At 39.6% G+C, this 19380-nt stretch overlaps 1 protein-coding gene across 4 annotated transcripts in view; it reads right to left on the minus strand.

The window, feature by feature from the left end:
- Window positions 1-11748: 11748 nt before the first annotated feature.
- The window catches only part of IL12RB2 (interleukin 12 receptor subunit beta 2), a 36779-nt gene continuing 29147 nt past the window's right edge, over window positions 11749-19380 (minus strand). The window contains exons 13-16 of one of the 4 annotated variants that reach the window (XM_043490752.1): window positions 18334-18471; window positions 16735-16822; window positions 14331-14430; window positions 11749-14017 (exon numbers count right to left, since the gene is read on the minus strand). In XM_043490752.1, the coding sequence (XP_043346687.1) occupies window positions 13472-14017; window positions 14331-14430; window positions 16735-16822; window positions 18334-18471 (872 nt within the window). In that variant the 3' untranslated portion in view covers window positions 11749-13471. The remainder of the gene's footprint in view (window positions 14018-14330; window positions 14431-16734; window positions 16823-18333; window positions 18472-19380) is intronic. The other 3 variants (XM_043490753.1, XM_043490754.1, XM_038414926.2) reach the window with 3 other exon arrangements.

Genomic DNA, 19380 nt, shown 5'->3' on the forward strand with positions numbered 1-19380 from the left:
GACTAATAATAAAAAAAAAAAAAAAAAAATTCTTAGGTTTTTTTTCTTTTGTCTGCAGCATTTGTTAGGAGACTAGAAAGAGGTTGCTCATTTTATTTAATGTTTTATTCTTAGAGCAATTTATAAAATATTTGTAGTTTCTTAACCAGGTAGATAGAAAACAAATGGTAATGCCCTATTTTTTTAAAAGCTGTATAGGACAGGCAAAAAATATTGGAAGCCTTTGCATATGAAACTTTTGCTGTTTAGCTGGCTTGCTTTATCTAAACTATTTTCCACCCAAAAAACCCCAATATGCATTTGTGCGGATTTATCCAAATGTTAATATCATTGGATTAGACTCTTGTAGTGCACTCACTTATCAGTTTAAAATAGTAGGCTGTGTGAAGGAGTAAATTTTTCCAACAGTGGAAGGTGACATTTTTTGTTCCTGAGTCAGATCTTCTGACACTAAACACGTTTTACACAGATGCTTAGCATTGGGGTATTCCAGTTCCTGGCACCAAGAGGTAAACCTTCATTAATTACTTTTGCTCCCTTTGCAATTGCACATTCCACATCATGGAATGTGTTGAAGGTTATAATGGCATCTGTCAATTAGGAATACAACTGATGATACAACTCTGCAAATAGCTTGATTTCCAGAATCACCTTAATTGGAAAACTTTTGCTGTAAAAGAACCCCTTCCACCCAAACTATATATTTGCGCTCTCCACCACGAATCTTAACTCTTTATCCAGACTACTCCTGTGCCAGTCAAGCATTTTGAGCCTTGCTACCGTGACTTTGTCACAGAAGTTGTCTGCCTCTTTGCATATCAAAGTATAGAGCAATACCTTGAATAACATGTCAGATATAATACACCTTTTAAAGACAGCTTGTACATAAAGTTGGTCCATCTGCTGTTCTTCTGATAGATGTAAATTTGCCTTTTTTTAGTCCATTTATGTCAAGAACTAAAACTGTGAAGTTCTCTCTCTCTCTCTCTCTCTCTCTCTCTCTCTCCTGTTAGTGGGTGTTAACTGACGTAAAGGTTTATTTTCATGCTCTTTTTAAAAGTGTCCTGAAAACAGATACAAGAATCCGTTTAGGTTCAGGCGTCTCTTCTAGTTTGTCTCAAGTGTTCTAAATCTTACGGTGGTAGTGCCTTGGCATATCCATTGCCAGCAGTGGACTTTGCTTTGGGTAAATGTCTCCTTCCACTGAGTAGTTCCAATATTTGCTATTGATGAGCGTCTCTTCAGTAACTTGTCTTGTCCTCTTGCTTGCTCATCATGCTGCCATGCTATGACTAGAGCTTGTTCATATTTAAAAAAGCTGGGTCAGAACAGAAAAGTTCACTCCATGTTTGTGGAAGGAAATGGACAGAATCACAGTACAAATTGGCTTATGATTGTACTAATTCAAAGGCTTGAGCATGAAAGTTCATCTTATAACCTGAATACCATTGATCCTGGTAGAAAATATTAAGATTGATAGAGAAATACAAGTGTTGGCCTCATGGAAAAGAGCATAAACTATTTGAAGGAAAATTAAACAAGGATAAAAAGCCTTTTTTGTGGATATGGTGTTTGCACCTGTTACTTTCAAAGACAAAAGATTTACTGTCATTTGACCCAATACCTTTTGCCAAGTGACATTGATTTGTATACCCATGTCCCTTAATAAATGCAGTACATCTGCTTAGGACTGACACTTCCAAGTGTTTTCTAACCTATTTTATGATTGATTATAGGGATAGCGTCAGCCTCATTTAGCCTCAGTATCCCTCCCCCATCTGCATTTATTTACACTTGTAAAGTTAAATGCTTCCACTTGTGTGATATGATTAACACAATGCAAGTCTGCATAATGCTCTACAACAGCACTAATGGATGCACAGATTCCCGCTGATCTCTTATGATCCTGGTTCACTGATCCATATACCGAGGCAGCTGTGTTGGCTTCTGCAATAAAAAGAGTAAAGTAACATTCTTGCTAGTGAAATAAAGAAAAGTTGGGGAAAGAAATGTTTTATTCTCACTTACAAGCGCTTATACAGACTATGGAGTTTAAGTACTTTATCTCTGGGTCTGAATGGATTTTATGATTGATGCCAATCAATTTTTCAAGCTTGAAATGAGGCTTTTAAGCAAGTTTCACATTGAAACTGACTACTGGGTCAACAGACTTCATAGATCTTAAATTCTATAATAGCAAAGAATATATTAACTGCTTAATTACAGTTATTGATGCTGAACTTCTAGAATCAGCTAGCTGTACATGAAGTGATGTGCAGCAGTATGTAAAACCTAAGTGGTTGAGTGCTAGGAGAATGTTTGTCAAATAAAATAGCTGTTTTTAGACTCCCATTCTCAAATGATTTATAATACAGGCATCTAATTTGGTTGTGGGAAGATGTCATAAGGTACTTACCCTTAGGTACTAATTTTTCTTTGACATGCCCTACCAGAATCTTCTACCAAAGTTATTAATGGATGAAATATGCAGCGCTTGAAAAGGGTGAGATCTTGGATGTCATAGCCAAATATGTTGTACTGTCTGACAAGTCTAATGATAAACCATTGGACACATAGGACTGAAGACCTTTGCATGTACTCCAGGCTGTGTTGCTGTAGAGCAATAAACCTCTGGGACCTGAAAATGAAGCAGATAGGGTAAAAAGCCAGGTATTTCCTTAGGGAGAAAAAGTGTCTTTGTTTTTCAGACCACTTTCATTAGAAAGTGGCCCTGTATGAAGCTAGAAAATTCAAATATAGTCTTGGCTGTCTGCAAGGCTGCTTGAAGCCCATGTGGCATGATTTAAGTGTACTTTGTTCACAGGTGAATTTTCAGTTCCATTGTAAAGATTGCTCTTCCTTCAGAACAAACCTTTGTCATGCCTTAAAGCTATTTTCATTTTGCCTTCAGCAAGCTTTCAGTTTTACATAGAGTAAAAGAGCAGTGATTTCTGTTCTTGTCACTAGTGAAGTAGCTGTTGTGCGCACTGCTCTGATAAACAACTGGCTGTCTGCTCAGAGTCCTGGGACTGTTAGAGCTTGTCCAGGGTAAGATGCACTAGCAGTCAGAAGAGGCTTGCAGGTTACCACACACCTGTACTTCTTGGTTTAGCCTAAGGACCAAAAAAAGCGGCAGTTCCACTTTGACTAGCTGTAGCCTCGCACTTACACATGAGAAGTCAGTGCTCTCTATCAACATTCCCACTGCTGGCTGGAAATTCAGTGGAAACTGCAGGTGTTCAGCATCTCTGACATGCATTTTAGGGACCCGAGTATGAGAATTCTGGTATCAAATTTGAGGGTTATAGTCTACCCAGGGTTTCAGGCAGCTAGGTCATTATATGACCACTTCTAGTCAAAGATCAAAGTATTGTTTGCTGGCCGCTGTGCTTTTGAGCTGAAAAGAAACCATTTTAATATGCTATGTCGCCTCATATATACTTGTCTTTTTTTTTAAAATGAATTTAGCAGTGACTACAAATACTAAACATTTTTCATTTTTTTCAGCTCTGCGGCAAAACGGTGCTGGACATACAGTATATCTGTTATGCGTGTGTGAACAGTTTAAAATGAAATAAGGCCATTCTTTATTGGATGTAATGACATAAAACCACTTCTGTGTCTGAGAAAATTTGTCTATGCACCAAATTCTGTAACGGCCTAGCTTATTTCAAATGTTTAGTCTTGGACAGGGCCACCATGCTGTTTAATAGTGCCAAGTGTGGGTGGCTTTACTCTTGCCAATGTTAGCACTCTCACTTTCATAAACACTGAATTTTTCCAGTGTTTAATGGTGGGGAAAGTATACAAGTGACATGGGATTGGTCACAGGATATTGCAGTTGAGTTAATTAACATGTGATCAGTATATTAAGCAGCCTTTAAAATGTGCACTTCAGAGAGTTCACATTGCTTGTTGTAATTCACTTTTTATACAGAACACTGAATAAAAATAAAGACTTCACTGTTCTCTCTGTGATCACAAGGCAACAGTTGCCCAGTTTTTAAAGTCAAATTGATTAAATCCAAAATGAAATACTGGAATCACAAGATAAAAGGCAATGAGCACTCCTGCTCCTTCAGCAAAATGGTAGCACTGAGACTTGCATTGCTACATAGAAGATTAACTTTCTAACCATAGATACTTAAGACTGTTAAGGAGAAAAGAGACTGAATTGTCCGTTGCTGGTGATAGTATAAAATAAGCATGCAGGTTTGGGGTTTTTTTATTAAAAAAAAAAAAATTCCCCTTCAAGCCCCTTCTAATATCACTACAAGTCACCATCTTTTTGTTCTGTTTGTATGTTAGAATGGTCCATGACCTGGTTTCCTAGGTGATAATAAAATATGTTCTAGAGTTCAAATACCTTTATGTTGTACTCAAGAGAAAATGTTTTGTCAGTAGCAGCACAAACATGATGGTGATATTCTCTCTCTCATTGCAAATTTTTGTGAAACCACTGAGCAAGCAAATTCTTTGGGAATGAAACGACCAATTTATTGCTGCATTCATTTTCAATTGCTATGACTGTCTCCATCCTTAGCATGGTTTGGCCATCCTAACTGCAAAAATAAAATGAATATTGAAAGTGATCCTAGTGATCTTAAAACACTTGTTCATCATGACTCCAAGATCAAATGGTTTGGGGGAGGGGGAGATCCAGGTTCCTCCCACTGATATCTGTGGGGATTAGAGGGAATATTCTGATCAGGGCTAATGGGTTTGGGGCATAAATACCTTGCATGTCAGTGGGAGTATACACCCCAAACACAAGTGGTGGGCTAGTAGTAATTATGTACATACATTGGCATGGGTGGCAAAGCTTGCTTTCTGCCTTTCCTTAATCTATATATTGTGGATAATTTCTACAACATGTTTTATGACAATTACCGTGTGAAGTGTTTTGACAATAAGTATAAGTAGCATCTGTCGTCAAGGGAGCACAATACACTTTACAGTATTAATAAATAGCCTTTACAACAGCTGTGAAGAGTAGAAATATTCCAATTTTACCATGCAGAAACAGGCTAAGGGACTTGGCCAGGGTGACACAGTGAATTGGGGATGTACTTGTCTCCTAACTCCTGGTACTGGGCTTTATATTAAGTTATAGTCATAACAGATTGAAATTCTGTGAAGCCCTTGACACAATGAATGTCAAATTGTGTAGTTCCTCTGCTAAGGCTTGTGATTGCAAATGAGCCTGATTTTTTTTTTTTTTTTGTATTGGAATGGTGGCAATGGAGCCATTACAAAGCTTTGTGAAGATTTCCCCAGCAATAAAGCACATCACTAATTTCCAAATTAAAAAGCGGACTAGAAGAGTTCTTTAAAACTGCTCTGTCCCCATTTTTTATTGCAGAGCAGCCTAAAATATGCATAGGAAAGACTTTTAACCCTTGTATGATTTGAGTGGCTTTGAACTCTCTGCTGATGGCCATTATCTGCTAAGTAAGATGTAAAATGAGGTTCCTTTATATAACTTTTTTTTGCACTTCACGCTATTCCAATGTGCCTTTTTGTGGTACAGTTATTTTGCTGAAAAGTTTCTGGAGCTTCTAATTTTGTGCAATCCATTTTCCTGTTCCCAGATTTCCTTCTAGCTCTGAAAAATTGCCTCTCCAAATTACATATAATCCTACCTCTTAAAGGCCAGCAGACTCCAGATCTCTCGAACGTTAGTTCAAGCCCGAATTAGGTGTAGAAGAGAGACAATGAAGACAAGGTTACTTATTTTTGCTTCAGTGGCAATTGGCAGATGTTCAAAAATAGACTTTAGAGCTGGTAGATAAGCTTTGTGGTATATTGGATTCAGTTGTCATTCATTGATCAGATATTAAAATCTTAGCTCAAATGTCTTTAAAAGTGATTGTAATCTTTTCTACCTGTAAAGGACTTTTCAACAGTGGGGTAAGAACAAATTGCCAGTTCTAATTTTGAAGTTCAGTGACCTATTGCAGAATAGCAGAAATGTATAGCACTGAAATAGTAATGTTTGAGAAGACATTGGTTACTTGCGATCAGACTACTATACAATTTAGAGATGGAAAGCATCAGCTGGAATCTTTCAGGCCACCCACTGCAAAGGTAGGTTATAGATGGGATAAAACACTAACCGGACACTATGCCTGATGTTAACCAGAAGGCCAAGGAGGAGCAACTGTTGAGTTAGTCGGGTTGGTCACATTAAGCCTTGTCTACACAAGGAAATTACTGATTGAGTTAAATTGGGGCAACTTCCTTGTGCAGACACTTTTACTTAGAGTACAGACCTTAGGCCGAATGCTGCAGCTTCTATTATGCCATTCATCTGGAACAAGATGTACTATAGCAGTTCATGTACATTTGTCAGTTTTAGTCCTCCCTCAGGTGTACTTGTTATAGACTTGTTGATTTATACCAAAGCACTTTTTTAAATGCATCAGTTTTGCTACCCAAATTTAAAACTAGGTGTTCTTTAAAAAAAAAAAAAAAAAAAGACTCAAATATGATGGAAATAGACTTTCTTCAAGAATGTCTAAGTATATCGATGACAACTGGCTAGATTTACTTTATTTGTATGTAACCTATTTTCATGAGCCTAAGTTATATTCTTGGTCATTAAGATGCCATGATTGGTTGTATGAAGGTAACACATGCTCATGTCTAATTGTATGACAGAGAAGGAATTTGATGCAAGACGCTTAACTGAGTCGTCTTCTCAGCTCAGGAATAAAGAGGAACAAGATGACAATTTTTCGGAAGGGCTGGTTAAAAGCAAAATTTATTTGAAACCCTGCGGGAACCATTTCAGAGGTGATCATAATTTGGCTATTTTAATTCTAAGACTAAAATTTGCTTTAAAAAAAATCTTGCAGGCATTGGAGCGTCATTCTGCTGCTAATCTGTACAGCAACCGGAAGGGTGCTCCACCCGAGAAGTGGCTGCGGGCGCTGTACCATGAATTTTCACATCTCTTCTTTCCAATTAAAAAAAAAAGAGCTAAATAACGTACATACTGAAAAATAGCTATTTCACATGCACAGTCTCTAATTTATTAAAATGAATTCCTATGTACAAGCAATATCAAAATATTAGACTGATGTATAAGACCATAAGATAGTATTTTGTTGTTGCTAATTATCTTTGATTGTTTTGATGCTTGACTACAGACCAAGTGCAACGACTACAGGGAAATTGGTGTGATTGTATTTCATGCAAAATCCACAGGAATGTCATGACAGATCTTTTGATGTTGAGGACAGATATGCTAGGGTCCATATGGTAAGTTTCTATGTTGACAAAGAGGCAATAGTTGGAATAAAAAGTCTTTTGGAACTGTGCAGACAAATAAAGGGCTTCCTCCCTGACCTGCAAGAGTTACTTGAGTTTACTTCACTTCTGAGTATGGATGCTACATTGGTCTTGGTGGAAAAAGCTGTGCTTCAAATGCAGCAGTCTTTTGCAATAATGGTGCATTTCTACTACGGGGTGGGGGGGAAGGGAGGAGTTTGGGAAATTCTCCTTTGGTATCATGGCTTTGGGAGTATAGATCTCTGCAGATTCACTGAGGATTGTTTCATCAGGAAATTAGAAAATAGCATTTCAACAGCGGTTTGGGATAGTATTGAAATAGTTGCAATGCAACAAGCTAAAATCTTAATCCATTTGTTGAAGCACTTGCTTTACCTGCCTTGAAAGGGGAACTGCTGTTATAAATCTTGAGTAAAGAAGGTCAAAGGAATACATTAAAGGTAAGTCAAAAATCTGAACTACTTCAGATCTGTTTGAAATGTCTATATTTTAAAAAATACCTCATATTAAAAACTTAATCTGTGACCCAGAACATGTGACCAGTCATACGGTAGCTAACAAGTCAGTATCCGATGAAAAAGAAGACTGTGAATAAAGCAACTTAGTTTTCAGATTTCCAAGATTTTAAGTGAATAAAATCATAGAATGTATAGAAAATATTTTAAAATCTGTAACTAGAATATTTTAATAAACAGTCAAAGATTTTGCTGTTGGCAGATTCTTGTTGCCTGTTTGTTCATTCCTGGAAACTATTCCTCCTAACTGCCATTGGTTCACTCAAAAAAGCAAGATCACTTTTGCTTAGTGATTCATATAACCTGCTGCAAAAATGTAGTAGGAAGCCCTTTCTCCAGTTACCCATGTACACATCTGTAATACAGTGGGCAATAGCACCACTATACTTAAACTTGAGACTAGTGTACTGCTTAACCAGGGCAAAAGAAAAAATCAGTGAAGTGCTCTAAAATTGTGCATATTTCCATTGCCTTGAAGCGAACTGTGCTTCAGCAAGGCTCAAGGCTGGAGTGGTCTAAGGCTGGAGTTTGAGTGTGGCGTTCTAGTGTCCCTTTATATTTTTAAGACCACGTGACCTCAATTTTACAGTGGGTTTTTTTGCTCATACTTGGGGCTCAGAATGGTGATTCTGATTCACACACTCAGCCTGGTCTCGGCTAGTGTCAGGCATCCCTCTGGCGAAGCAATAGTTAAAAAGTTATGCAGGGTGAAAGTTGGATCTGCAGGTGGCATCAGCCAAGTTGATGTGCCAAAGAAAGTCATTTTGTGCATGTGCAGCAGGACAGGGATTCAGACTGTTAGCAGGCTCCTGCCATCAGAGTAACTAGCTCAAGGTGACATGCTGTAGTCCTTGAACCTGAGCAACACCCATGTACTATGAGTTCACGTCCTCCCCTTTGCACATAACTATTCTGCCTGTACTCGAATGATAAATGCTGTTGAAGGGCTCCTGCATTGAGAACTTAAACAGCCTCATTTTTCAAAATGAGGAGCTCTGAGGAGTACAACTCCTTACCCGCCTCTGTCTGCAGCTGAGTTAAGGTGGGACCTGCATTGCTGTCAGCTCCAGCCCCCAAACAGTGCAAGGGGCAGAGCTAGGGCTGTAGTGGTCCTGGGAGCCCAGCACTGCCCCAATCCTCAGTGGTGCAGCTCCTGTCTGTGGCAGGAGAAGCTGGGTTGTTCAGAGCCTCTCAACTACCAGAGGCCCTTCTGTCCCTGCCCCCACCCCCAAACCTGACGGGGCACAGAGGGGGAAACTGAGGGTTGCAGGGCTCTGAGGTCTGTGGTTCCCAGCCATTCCTGCTGGTCCTGATGATGAACTCATCCATGGCTTTACTAGATGATGATAGTCATGAGTGTGTGTGTATATTACTGTCTGTGTCTTGTATGTTTACTTTACAACACTGCTGGCAGTAACAGCAGCTGACTCTGAAGTTAGATATTGCAGGTGATGGACATTCATAACCCTCTGAAACAAAATGGCAACAAAAGTCATTCTCACTCTATTACTTAAGTACGCTGCTTTTTAAAAAAAGATGGTAAATGAAAGATTCCTCGTACTGCAGCTGTCTGTACCACCGTCTAGGTGATATAACTTATTCTAAGCCCTGTTTTATAGGGAAAATAATAAATTGTGAGGACTATCAAAATCTATTTAAATCTTTATCTCTACCAAACTGCTTGGGGGAAAAAATCTTGTTAAAATTCATAAAAACCTAATAAGACTTTACTTTCAAACAGGAAATCTTCACTTGAGATTTATTTGTACTGAGCAATAAAATTCATTTCAGAAGTCCACCAGTAACAGTATAAAGGTAATTGATAAATACTCCCACAACAGACTAACATGCCAATTATATTTTGAAATTCAAATGTGTAATCCACCCAAAACACAAATCTATGATGATCCTCTAATAGCAGAGTAAAACATGGTAGGCATGGTAGTCCATAAGAATAGTGCAAAAATTAAGTTTACTAACCAGCTGATCCAGATTGTTCAGAGATGTCCATGTAATCATAGTCAAAGCTATTCCTTCTGAAGAGCATTTTTCATGTTTCATTCTGACAACCAGGTCTTGCACCTGTTTGTTGCACTGTTTACATGTGGTATGTGTTCCTTTTTTTTTTTTTTTTTTTTTTACCCAGATGTCCAGGAATTTCTTGAAAACATTCCCAAACAGGGTCTTTTTTTATGACCTACCAGCCTTGGCAGTTTTTTCCCCTGAAGTTCCCAGGTGTTGAACTCAACACTAGAGGCTGCACTCTCAAGACTTGTCTCTTCTTCCCCATGTCCTATCTTGACGCCAGTGTTGCTTCTTTCTAGTTGCACACTTGCTGCTTCTCCCTTGTTATGCAGCTCCCCTGCCCCACTCCCACCCATACCCCCAGAAAAAACAAAAGAACTAACAATCCAGGACTTCTGCTGATGAACTCACATGCCTTTTGCATGGTAGCATTTTGTTTAAAGCAGTGGTTTTCAACCTGTTTACCATTTGTGGGCTGCATATACAGCTCTCTATTCTTATGTGGGCTGCATCCATACAATATATATATATACTCCCTGTATGGCCCTGAGGATAACACATGGGCCGCAGCTGTGTGCTGATTGGGCTGCAGGTAGAGAACCACTGGTTTAGAGACCGAGAGGGCAGTTGAGAAATGGATTTCTTTGTAGTTTTGTCAAGGTACAGGTGCAAGTAGACAAGGGCCCAGAACCAACTAGAAGCAAGGGCTCGTCATTTCTGAGCACATCAGTGTTTTCCCATGGGCTGGAGAGTAAGTTTCCATGGTAGATGGAGTCACAATTGGAGAACTGAACCAATTGGCACTCGGGGAGAGAAGCTATAAAATAGGAGTATGAGACCACCCAGTGGCTCACTGTATGATCCTGATGAGATGATACATAATGATGTCTCCTGGAGTCAGAGGCCAGGTCCCAATGCCTGTGATGACTTTGCCAGGGTCTTGCACCCAGTAGCACAGTGCCTGGGGTCCTCCACAGGATCAAGCCCTTAATACTGTACAGGACCTATTTGTGCCATATTTATAAAACTTGACCTCAAAAGTTAGAATCGGGGAGAAATATCTTTCATATAGCAAAACAGCCTTTAAGTTTTAGGTAGAGGCTCCACCATGGATTCAGCATATTTATTTAAAGTGTTTTAAGAGATTAGCATAAATTTAGGCTTTAACATAATTAGTAATGGATACAGATTTCATTTTAAACAGGCTTATTTTTTAAAAAAAATCTAAAATACTTAAATAGAAAATCCAATTGAAATAAAAATCAGGTGGTTGTTCCCCCCAAAAAAGAAATTATTTATTTATTTTACAACACCCTGGTGGGGGTGGTTCCTCCTCCTCTCCTTATGGCTCTGCCCCATCAGAGAAGCAGCCCCTTTGGTGATGATCCCTTATGCAAATTTTGGAGAAGAGGAGTGCTAAGGGTGAGGGAGGAGCTGTCCCACCAGGGACACTTCTGGGGCTGAGGAGCAGGGATGAGTCAGAACCTAGAGCCCCTTCCCCTGACACTCCCTCTGTTACATTTGGGTGCAATCCAGCCCAGTGAGGGGTTGTCACCCCCTTTAGGCTACCTCACAATGCCTTGCTGCTGTCGCTCCCAAACTGGGCCGCAACCAGCATGTAGGTCACACCCTGAGTATCTGGGCATGGCTGTGGCTGGTCCAACAGCTCTGACCTCAGCAACCTGTCAGCAACACTCCAGTCACACTCTGGCTTCCACCAGAGTTAGTAACAACTTGCAGGGTGACCCCAATGCACGCCCAGTCCTGGAGTTCCCCAAAAACATGTGTTCTGCAATGTCCAGCCCTCTCCTGGACAGTTCAGACATTATGGGTTATTGCCCCTGTAAAGAGTCAATATTTAACAATTTGTTAATTTAACTGGTGTTACCAAACAGTTCAGTTCACACACAGCACTGGATTGGTTTAGATTAAAAATAAAACAAATTTATTAGTAAAAAAGATTTTAAGTGAATTCAAGTATGAAATAAAGTGAGATTGTTACAAGCAAATAAAAGTGAAACCACACGTCTAAAACTTAAACCAGCAAATTTTGGTTGAAGGTTTTGTTTTAAGGTGGCCTTTCTCACCCCCAGTCTTCCAGCACCAGGGTGATTGACCCTTTCCTTGGTAAGGATCTCTCCTAGTGGCCCAAAGGTGCTGGTGCCTTTGTTGTCTTAGGTGAAAGATATAGCTTGGGCATCTCTGCCCCATTCTTTTACAGTCTGATGAACCTTTGAAGTGGATTCTTCTGAGGGTCACTCTTCAAAGTAAAGTTCATTCAATCAGCAAAGAAGGCGACATGGAGTCTGGTGGTGAAGGAGGCTCCATGCTTTCCTCCCCTACTTGTGTTTGCTGAAATCCAAATTGTTCTGTTTCCTGCCATCTTCTCCCCCTACTGTCTTGAAGACCCTGTTTACATCTTATATGTAAACTCACAGTTCTTTACTTAGAACAGGCTTGTTTAACCACTTTTGCCTGGGCAGAGCCGGCTGGTTTTGGAACGTGCTAATATCAGATGGGGAATTCATAACTTTACATAATATATAATATTGCTACATACATTTCACTGTGATATTTTGACCAGCGAGTTACTAATTTTCAAAAGATACCTCTCAAGGCATAATTTGTACAAAGATTATTACAGTGATGTGTAGGGTGTGAATACAGCAATGCTTTTGATCATGGTCTCCCTCCACAAAAATAATCTGAGACCTCAAAGATGGGGGTGCGGTGGGCTGTCTAAAGTTGATGAGAGGGGGTTGTGTGGATCTGCCCTCTGTATTTCTTAGTTTTCAAAGGTTTCAGTGTAGCCATGTCCTGCACAGGTACAAGACAGGGATGGGCAGCCTTTACCCCCCACACCAGTGGTTCTTCAATTTATTTGATTGCACCCCTCCTCCCCCACTCTGCTTTGTGTTTGTAGTAGTCCCCCCCACTAGTACATATACCAATTTAAAAAAAAATGCAACTCTCACTAAATATTAAAAACAGTAAGGCACTGATTCAAACAGAGCCATTTAAGCATAAGGGACTTCCATCTTACCACCTTCCTTCAGCACTGAAGGCAATGTCACCACCAGCAGCAGTGCAAAAGAGTGGTATATTGAACAGCTGCTAGGGTGTAAGATGGATGCCCTGTCTCCCTCAAACCTCAAGAGTTATTCAGAGCTGTGGGTACAATGTGCACAGTAAGGGTTTTTTCCCCCTAAAGCTTCTCATACACACCCAGAATACATTCAGTGCCATTTCCCTCCCTCACCCAGGTAGAGAACCTCTTCTCTACATTAAAATGGAACTTTTGGCAGTTAATATATAAGTATGCTCTGCTGTAAGAACTCTCAACTTCTTATCTGTATGAACAAGTCACCTACCGCAAGAGCAGGTTCTCATAAGATGTAAGAAAGAAGAGATGTAAAACACACAAGAAAGAGATGTAAAACATGTACTATCTCACAAAGTAAGACACAAAACACAACTCGAACCATTTGTATGTTTAGATTTTACACCTTTCCTTTAAATTTCATGAAGTGGATGAGTTGGTACTATCAAACCAAATACAATTTTGTGATTTGTGTATTTGACTAAAGTGCACAGAACCTGGCCAGAATACCAAAAAACAGACATACAAGTTGGACTGCTTAGTCTGTGAAAGAATTGCAGTCAATTTTTACTGCATCCAAAGTAAGTTTCCCTCCACAAGAAAACATTGGCATCAGAACAGAAGTTGCTGGGAAAATGGAGAAGGATTTGCATTCAAATTCATTGCTTTCTTTATTCGTGTCCATAATGGGAGACAATATGTTTGAAGGCAAATAGTTCATAGTCATGTCTGTAAGTGGATTGGTAAGGTACTCAGAAACAGTTTGAATTTGCTCTGTTTCCTCCAGTACTACTTTTTTGTACAAGTAAGGCAGGTGACACTTATAATTGTCTCCATTATCTGGTGTGCTGGGGGCCAAAGGTTTGTACTCAGAGTTCTTTTCAGTGGATTCCTGTTTCTCAAAGCTGTTTTCTATTGTTTCCCAGTCATGACCTTCACTGTTTTTAATCTTGTTGAAGATGGGTATGTCCTTGAAAGCCATTGGTTCCCTTTTTATGAAGACTTCCTCTACTTCTATAGTTTCAGGCTCTTCAAAACTGCTGAAGTAGCTTAAAAACTGATTGGAATCTAAGTTCAGCTCATCCTGATGGGTGAGGAAAAATATTAATTATTCAGATAGCATCTTCCACCCTGTCAAAATGCAAATAGCTACCACACAACATCCTTTCTAATTCTACTACTCCTACAAGGACAATGCAGAAACTTATTTTTATCAGGCTGATATGTGATAATCTTAGCAGGCCATAAGATTCACAAAGTAATTTCCTGCAATCAGCCCACAGATAATAAATTCACACTTTTTTTGTACTGGGAGATTATGGACATGTATGGCCAAAATCATTTTTAAGGTGAGCATGACAAGCTTAGTATTAAAATAATTTTGAAAGGTGACTTACCTCTGCAGAGGAGTACTTTTTAGCCCATGTAGAGTTAGCTGGGTCTGGAATGGCTTTTCTGTACCACTGAGGTACAAGGACAGAAAGGAGTAAGCATAATCTACAAACAAATTGAACATGTTGGCATTACAATCACAATTGCTAATTCCGGAAAATGTAATGGCTTCAAACTATATTGCATACACCCTCATGTTTAAATCTGACGTATTAAATTGGGAGACCACGCAATGCCGAGATACCAAATAATCGGTATTTTGCTCAGTGTAGACTGCTTTAGTCTGGACCAGTAGAAATTCCAGCCTGCCAGTATTTGGTAATTTGCAATTTACTTTGTTGGAACCTGTATTAAAACAATTTAGTTTAAGATCAATCTGGATAAAACTGTTGTGATGTTGACTGGCAGGTTCTCAAAATCTTCGCTTTAACAGCTGTGGCTGCTCTGTCAGCTGAGGGCACCTGCCAATCTACACTTAGATGATTTGCAAACTCAGAGTCTTGCTACTTATTGCTGCTCCTGGATTCCCCAGATGATAACAGTGACAAGAAATCTCTTATTCAGTTTCAACTGGCCAAGACATGCACTTTTTCCTCTCTGATGTGGACTGCACATCTGTTTACCTCAAAGCTTGACTATTGCAGAAACCTCTGCCTTGAGTTGATCTTGAAGAAGCTAGTCTGGAATGAAGCTGCTTGACTTGTCAGGAGGGAAGATAAACAGGAGCACTCTTACACCTGTGCTCTGCCCCAACCTCCAGTGACTTTCTAAACCCACGTATGACCACATTGAACCCTAATGGAAGATGCATCTCTGTCCCAGCTTTCCATTAGATGGACTTTCAATTTAAACCGTGTAAAGTGTACACTAATATTGCATGATGTACACCCCTACAAGCCAATAAACTGTCTCTTCCCATCCCTGCTCCTAGTGCTGGGATGTAAAAAAGGGTCCTCAAGCATGTTTTTCTTAGCTCCAGTGACTCTGTGCAAGGCACCTGAGAAGGCTGAACTTTCACCTAACAGTGTAACAATAGCTTCTAGAGGCTCCAGTCAGGGATTGGGGGCCACGGTGCTAGGCACTCGTGTGTGTGTGTGTGTGTGTGTATGTGTGTGTGTGTATACCAACCCCCCCGCCCCCGCCCCACAAAAGTCAATTCCTGTCCCCAAAAACTTAGAATCTAAATTTCTGGCCAGTTCTATTAGGGATTGTAGTTCAACTCTACATTCTGGGCTGCTGTTTTCATATCCTATCCTAATTCTTCACAGCTGCAAACACTACTCTCTCGCTCCTGTGGCCAAGATGGCAAGGGACTGTTTCTAAGACACTGATTCTACATCATAATTTACCACAAAGTAGACAAAACACTGCAACTAGCTCCCTCCTGTAATGTATCACCTCTGTGATGCTGCTCCTTTAGAAGTATAGGAATTGCCATACTTCATCAGACCAGTGGTCTGTCTAGCTAGTATCTGGTAGTGGCCAGCAACAGATGCTTCAACAGAAACTCATGCAGTAAGCAGTAATGGAGTGGTCTGTCGTCAGGAAGTTTCATCCTAACCCTGATAGTTACAAGTTGTCTTATGCTCAGAAGCATGAGAGTTACATTCCTTCCGTAGCTCTTGTTTGCCATAGCTCCTTACTAAGGTAATGCTGGATATTTTTGTTAACCATATAGACTGAAATTTGCTAAGCTGGAAGCCCAGATAGTTACTCTTCTGATGTAGCTCCCAAACTTTGTTGTCTCTGCTGTTAGCATTTTGTGGTGGTCATTGAGTCAACAAGCTAGTATATAATTTACTTTGCCTTTTACCTTTAAGTACATCTTTTAAAAAAAAAAAAAAAAGTGGACCCTTCAATGTTTTAAATGAATTAAATTTGGAAGGTAGCTAATATAGGGAAATCCTTGTGGCATCAAAACTGTTCTGTAACCTCATATAATTAGAGAGCTCTTCTGTTCTATGACTTATATTTTGTTCTGGTCTCTAGACATCTATTATTTCCTTGGTATGTGTTGCTTTATGAAGACAAATTCCTGCTCCTAAGAGTTTTCAGTCTAAGGGCCGGATTGTGTTCTCAGTGAAGTTAACAGGAGTCTTGTCATTCATTTCAATGGGAGAAGGATTAGGTCCTAAGGGTTAAACTTGAAAAAAAAATAATATATATGGGGTGTGCGCGCATTCTCGATTGGTGCATTTCTGAACCTGCATCTATTTACGTGTACAAATACCTAACTTTGTGCTCTGTTTTTATTTAATATCATTTATGCATTTTATTTGGCATCTTAAAAATTTCAGGTAAAATTTCAAAGACGTTTAGAACAAGTTGTAAAAAGACATGATTATACATACTAAAGAAAACTCTACTTTATTTTTGGAGTTCAGATATGATCAAAAAGAATTCACTTACGCTTTTTGAATAGATTGTACAAAGCAAATGCAGGTTGAAATGCTGAAGAAGATGCAAGCAGCCAAAACAATAATCCATTCAGAAACACCTGCAAATCCAAGTTGATAAACAGCAACAATCAGATTTTAAATATGCTAACTCAACTGTGTGGATGGTTTAACTATGATAGTCCTGAGGTATGCTCTCTTGCTCATAAACTAAAAAGAACTGAGTACATTTAAGAACTGGAATTTGGCACTGCTGAAATGCTAAGAAAAAAGAGTACTTTATAACATGGGGCTCTCCATTTGGCAATTTAACCCAAGACTGATTGTCTAATATATGCAGCCCTTTAATCTTTGTCTTGGGCCACTGCACTTAACATAGACATATGCAGCAAATAAACCTGGAGTCAGTAAGAGGGACTGTGGTAGCGAGTACTAAGCTAGGCAGAAAAGCTTTTAAACAGTAAATATACTATGTTGTATCTGTGAAAATCAAAATTAGAGCTGGTCAGGAATTTTTTTGAAAGAAAATTCACTTTCTGCAAAATCAAAATTCATTGGGGGAACATTTTGATTTTGCTGAAGTTTTTAATTTTTTTGTTAGGGAAACTGAAATGAAATATTTTGGTTTAGATCGACCCAAATCTGAATACTTCAGTTTGTCGAACTGAATCAAAATATTTCATTTAAGGTCAGTTCAACATGATTCTGTGTCTGCCTCAGGTGCCACAGTGCCTCATGCCCCCATTCTCTACAGGCCAGGCTCCTTACCTGGACATCTCCCATGATGCTCTCCTCTGAACTGCTGTGGTGCATGATGGGAGTCATATAAGCACTGTATATTGTAGGAGAGCTGACAAACCAAAACGAAATTTTGATATTTACTAATCACAATTTTTCTGAACTTTGTTATATGTGTAAAATTTTGTTCTTTGACTTTCTGTCCCAATTTGGGATGAAAACAAATTTCAAACTATGGGAATTTCCCAGGGGTTGGAAAGTATGATTCTACCAGCTCCAGTCAAAAATTGTAGAAAGGGGTCTGACTTTGTAAATGGTGTTACAGGCATAATTGTGTGGAATACACACACAAAGAGGGAAACTTCTGAATATAGGAAACATCTGAAATAGCTGAGAATTACAGGAATTCAGAAATAATACTATTTTATTTTATTTATTTACTGGAGTCAGTGGGAATTTTGCCATTCCCTTCAATGTGAGCATAATCAGGCCCTACTTTATCCCTAGCTTAAATATGTAAGTAGTAATTTGAGGTCAATGGGACTGTTTATATTGAAGTCTGTGCCAAAACTCCTATTACCTTCAGTGAGGTCAAACTTGCCTTACTCATGTGAATAGTCCCACTGGGCTCAAATTACTACTTGCATATCCTATTTGTCTCTACAGATGTTTTGGGGGAAGGTGGGCAACTGGAAGAAAAAAAACACATGCACAATTTTATAACCAGCTGAAAATTTCCGATTATTTTCTCTGTAAGGATTAACAGGAGTAGGTACAATCCAAATCTGTGTGAAAGAGCTGGGGCAAGGGATAGGCTAAGGTGTCTTTCTGCTGGCTCCTCACACAAAGGTCTTAAAATGAAGCTATTCATTACTTTCTAGGTAAACCAGTTCCTTGTTCCCCACAGGGTTTTCTCCAGCCATGGTTGAAGCTGTCATCCACAAAACATAGTTCACACCATGCTGCAGGTTTTTCATTAAAAATGAATTTCTGGAAGTCTCTTTATGGATGACTGAAAAGGGGGGGGGAAGAGAAATCAACAAAGAATGCAGTGTTTTTATTTCTCTTGTTTAATTCAAAAGAACTGAACCATCAATTCTCCATCTCACTGCTTTCTCCTACTCTTGGCTACCCATCTTTATTTTTCTTTATGACCTGTGCTCTGAACAGGCTCCTCCTTCACCAAGTGCCCTGCTTTCTCCTCTAAATCTCTGTGCAGCTTCTTTCATGAAGCTTTTTCAACCCAGATCTGTCCCTCTGTCCCCTTTGCCCTTTTTAATCTGAGCCATTGTCTTGTTATCCTATTTGTCTGAATTAGATCATATGCTGCTCAGGGTAGGGACTATGATTGCCATGTTTGATAAGCACTAAGTATGCTTAAAGGACTTTATGTACAGGACATGGTTATTTACAAAGAATTTAACAGTACCATTTTCTGACCTACTTTAACTGGTGTGATTCCTATATTGTAAAGGAACACTAAGCATAGATTAGTAGTGTTCATATTTGAACAGCTACTTTTACTTTCTATCGGCTGCTCCTGCAATGAGCTCCAAGAAGGATGGACTCAAATTCCCATATGGAGCCCTACTTCAAGTCAGTGCAGCTCCACATGGTCACAGGGGTCTGCCTATGCAGCATTTGTAATAGGATGGGGGTGAGGCATGTTTACAAATTATATATATGTGCTTTCATTTTCTACCCCAATGATTAAGGCTATGATTCTGCCATGGAGGTCATGGATTTTGTGACTTTCCGGGACTTCTTTGGGGGCAGGGCTGGAGCAGCTGTCAGCCCCAGGGCTGCCAGAACAGCTGACTGGCGGAGGCCAGCCCCAAGCCACTGAACAGCTGACCGGCAGGCAGCCCCAGGGCCGCTGGAGCAGCAGTCCCCTGGGGCTTGAGCAGCAGTGGTCAGCCCC

This window comes from Dermochelys coriacea, chromosome 8, assembly GCF_009764565.3.
Source record: "Dermochelys coriacea isolate rDerCor1 chromosome 8, rDerCor1.pri.v4, whole genome shotgun sequence".
NCBI lineage: Eukaryota > Metazoa > Chordata > Testudines > Dermochelyidae > Dermochelys > Dermochelys coriacea.